The following is a 3,657-nucleotide window of genomic DNA, read 5'->3' as shown; positions in this document are numbered from 1 at the left end:
AGTCTCTCTCCCTCACAGTGACCATGCTCTTCATTAGCAATAAATCTCTGTTATAGAGCAGAAACTGCAAAATTAGTACACAATCCATCTGGCACTTACTACTCTGAGCAAACTGCTCACTCTGGAAATTGTTTAAAGCTTCACGGAATGTAGACAAGAAAGCAGGAGATACAAACCCAAGGGCTTTGCATGAAATGTTTTATCAAACACAGAACTTTTCACAATGAAAACCAATTGATCTGTATGTAAAATAAACTAAATGCAGAACAAGCCTGACAAAGTGGAAACGTAGCCCAGAGGCTGAGTTTGACAGACCCCCTCCAACTGAGGCTGCCATGGGCAACTCCTTTTGATCTGGATCAACAGGTTTCTGATATGAAAAGAAAGCCTCTCTCTCCATGCAATCAACAAGTGCTGCACGTTTGGTTTATACACAGTTGTGCTGAAGTCAGTATTGGCATGTAAATACTTGCTCTTCCTGTCCTCAGCTAACCCAGCTTATCTGTGATTCCATGGAAAGTTCATCTAACTGTTTGTTTCAAAGCCCAAACCAGATTCCACACGTTCCCCTTGCTCAATGCTCCAGCTGGAAGTTGTTTTCTGTTTAAAGACTGAGATCTTTGTAGTAACCACTTGAGTAGGAACATCACCTAAAGAGATTTTACTAGAAAACCTGGAGAGATTCCTGGACAGACAACGTCTTGCATGGGGATTTCCAGTCAGTCAACCTTTCCCTGCTGTTCACAATATGACCAGCAGCTCCCCATTCTTAAAGCTAATACTTCCTGATAAAAAATGCTGATACTTTCAGCATTTCAGCATAGAAACCTACACAAAAATATGGCCCCAGCTGTAGATAAGACCAGCTGGGCAAGAAGTGAAGCCATAAACAGTTAGTGCAATATGCCTCAAGTGCAGATGTCTGTGAAGAGTAGGAAATCATCTTCCAGGACTGAACTAGAGCAAGAGGATATTGATAGAAGGCAAGATGGGATTCTGCAACCAGAGCACCAAGTGCCTCTGTACCAGCAGGAGGTGTGTTTGTTGAGTAAAGCAATAAAAAATAAATTAAAAAAAAATAATTAAAAATCTGCATCAACCCTTGACTAGTCCAGCAGACTCAAACTGCCTTTTGAAGGCAAACAGAAGCTTTCTTCCTATTTCTAATTCAGGTCCCCAGGGGCTAGACTAACAGATAACCCCTCTAACCTTTTCCCACCCAGTTTAACCTGGTCTTCTCCATTGCTTTCACCACAATCTTCTACCAGCCTCTGTTTCATTCTTGCTACACTCTGAATTACACCTGAACATGTCCCCACAGGGCAAGGTATGCTCTTTGTGAGCACTCTGGCTCACTACCAGCTCCCAGAGAAGACACACTGACAGCATCACGAAAGCTGCCTCCTTATTTCTTCAGCCAGCAAGTGTTAATTCGTCACACAGAAGTTTCAGTTCGTCTCAACATGAAGCAAAATGGGCTATTTTTAATCATCAACAGACATACTAAGACATGCCCATTGGAGAGTATATCCCAAGCCTTCTCATGGCAGGAGCTGAAAGGCATGGAAACATCTGGATGGAATTTCAGGACAGCACAATGCTCTTCCCATGGAGCCTGCACCGTGCCCAGGACACCCACTGGAACCAGGCAAACACTGCCCAGACACAACCCACCACAGCCTTTCATACTCACTCGTGGTGATCACTAAAGCTCTGAAGAAGCCTCAAGAACTGTATCTTTAAAGTAATGTCCTAAAAAGAGAAGAAAAAAGTCAAAAGAATTTGCTTTAGGATTTTGGGATGGCATTAAGTTACCGAGCTGACCCAAACTGAATTGAAAACCTCTCCAAATCAAAGCCATTTGGACAGCAAAGCAAGTGACCTGCAGCAATGGAGAAGGCTGCACTTTGCAGGCTTCCCATTATAGAAGAGATTGCCTCCAAGCCTATGCATGGAACTGTTATCAAAATCTCTTCTCACTGTAAAGGCAAAAGCAGCTCATCACTGTATTGAATGATTTCGAGTATCTAGGTTTGGGGAAAACAAACAAGGATAAAAACATACCCACACCCTATCAAAAAAAACCCAACAAAATAAACTTAAAGGGACACCAATCCATTCTTTGTTCTGTGCCTCTCCTTGCCAGACCCACTAGCTATTGTTTCCTTAAGCTTTGGTTGTCTTCTACCTTTGGCCTCCAGGGAGGGAGCACAGAATGTACCCTTTTCTCAGCTGCCAAACTCAGAAAAAGGGCAACTGGCCCCTGCTAAACTCCTAACATGCCTCAAAGATAAAGACTTCAGTGAAAAGAAGTCATTCACAAAAACCTGAATGCTACCACATCTCAAGTCATTCATGACACAATCCCCCAGTCAATCAGTACAACTCCTCAGTTAAGTGCTAAGATAAAAAGCCAGTAAAGAAGTTAGAAAGTTACTCACTGGGCTACAATCACAATTTTGATTGTGTCCATGCAGAACAAGGGCTGAAGCTGAATGCTTTCTCCAGATCAGTTTGTCAAACAAGTTGTTGAGGCCAGGAATCAGTTTGAACTCTGCTATCATTTTATGAACCTGGAAAACAAAGAGAAGCACACTTGCTGCACCCTCAGATATGGATATAATGTTGTCTGGTAAACAGATGGGCACAATTATGTCATCCTCTGACAGCAGAAAGTGAATTCCTTTATCAAACAGTGTGTGTCTGTGTTAACATGCACACTAACCACGGTGAATCATTAGTTTCCATTTGGTGAACATAGAAAACAGACACTTTGGGAGAAAGTTGTTAGCCAGTGCTTCTGGAAGCCCCTTTGGACATTGGGAGATCCCTTACAGCACACTGAAAATACATCTACACTTAACCTCTGTATCACAAAACCAAGCTGTGAAGGTGCTGCTGCCAGTCACCTACTGAGGGCCCTTCTGCTTCCGAGCTCCTGCAGCAGAAGCTGAGGGAGTCCTCTGACCACAACACAAACCACCAACCATTTCTGTCCAAGTGATCCAGGCAGGAGTTCTGAGCACAGGAGAATCCAGCAGTAACACAACCACACTGCAGTTCAAGCACTGCTCCTTCAGGTTAAGAGGAAGCTCAACTTCTTTAGAAAATGCTCAGAAGAAAATGCCAAACTTCTCAGCTTTATTTATCTTTCTGCCTGCCAAGCCAGGACATGGTTCATCATGGCACGTTTGAAACAGGCTATAGAGCTAATAAGGTCATAATTTTCCTGTCATCAGCTGCTGGATACCTTCAGTCCAAGTTTTGGTGCTTCTGATGTCATTTGGAAGATGAGGAATAGGAAAAGTACAGTGGGACTCTAATCCTGTGTGTTACAGATGAAAACCACACATGCTTGTGCAGCCCAATGTGCTGTAAATATTAAGTGCCCAAGGCAGTAATGAACATGGTTCCTTAATATCAAGTCACCTAAAGAACAACCTAGGTCATCCCTGGGATGCAGAATTATTACTAGCAGTATTATAAGCAGCTCAGTCCATTTTGTTCTATTTCCTCAAGTACCTGAATGAGTGAAATAGATTTGAAGCTGATGCTATTTTACAGGTTTTCACCGTTATTCTTGTTCACAGCAGAACTTGGGCATCCCTCGTGGCTGTAGTCACCAACTTTCCCACCTAGATGGAAATCACATTCCTG

The 3,657-nt window shown here is 42.9% G+C and overlaps 1 protein-coding gene across 1 annotated transcript in view; it reads right to left on the bottom strand.

The window, feature by feature from the left end:
• Positions 1–3,657, bottom strand: part of TRPC4AP (transient receptor potential cation channel, subfamily C, member 4 associated protein) — a 32,171-nt gene that overhangs the window by 10,106 nt on the left and 18,408 nt on the right. The window contains exons 10-11 of the mRNA XM_009998389.1: positions 2,442–2,573; positions 1,694–1,752 (exon numbers count right to left, since the gene is read on the bottom strand). Of these exons, the coding sequence (XP_009996691.1) occupies positions 1,694–1,752; positions 2,442–2,573 (191 nt within the window). The remainder of the gene's footprint in view (positions 1–1,693; positions 1,753–2,441; positions 2,574–3,657) is intronic.

The sequence above is a fragment of the Chaetura pelagica genome, unplaced genomic scaffold (genome assembly GCF_000747805.2).
Source record: "Chaetura pelagica isolate M959 unplaced genomic scaffold, ChaPel_1.0 scaffold415, whole genome shotgun sequence".
NCBI lineage: Eukaryota > Metazoa > Chordata > Aves > Apodiformes > Apodidae > Chaetura > Chaetura pelagica.
The sequence above is the reverse complement of the archived record's forward strand: the minus strand, read 5'-3'. Positions and strand labels throughout refer to the sequence as shown.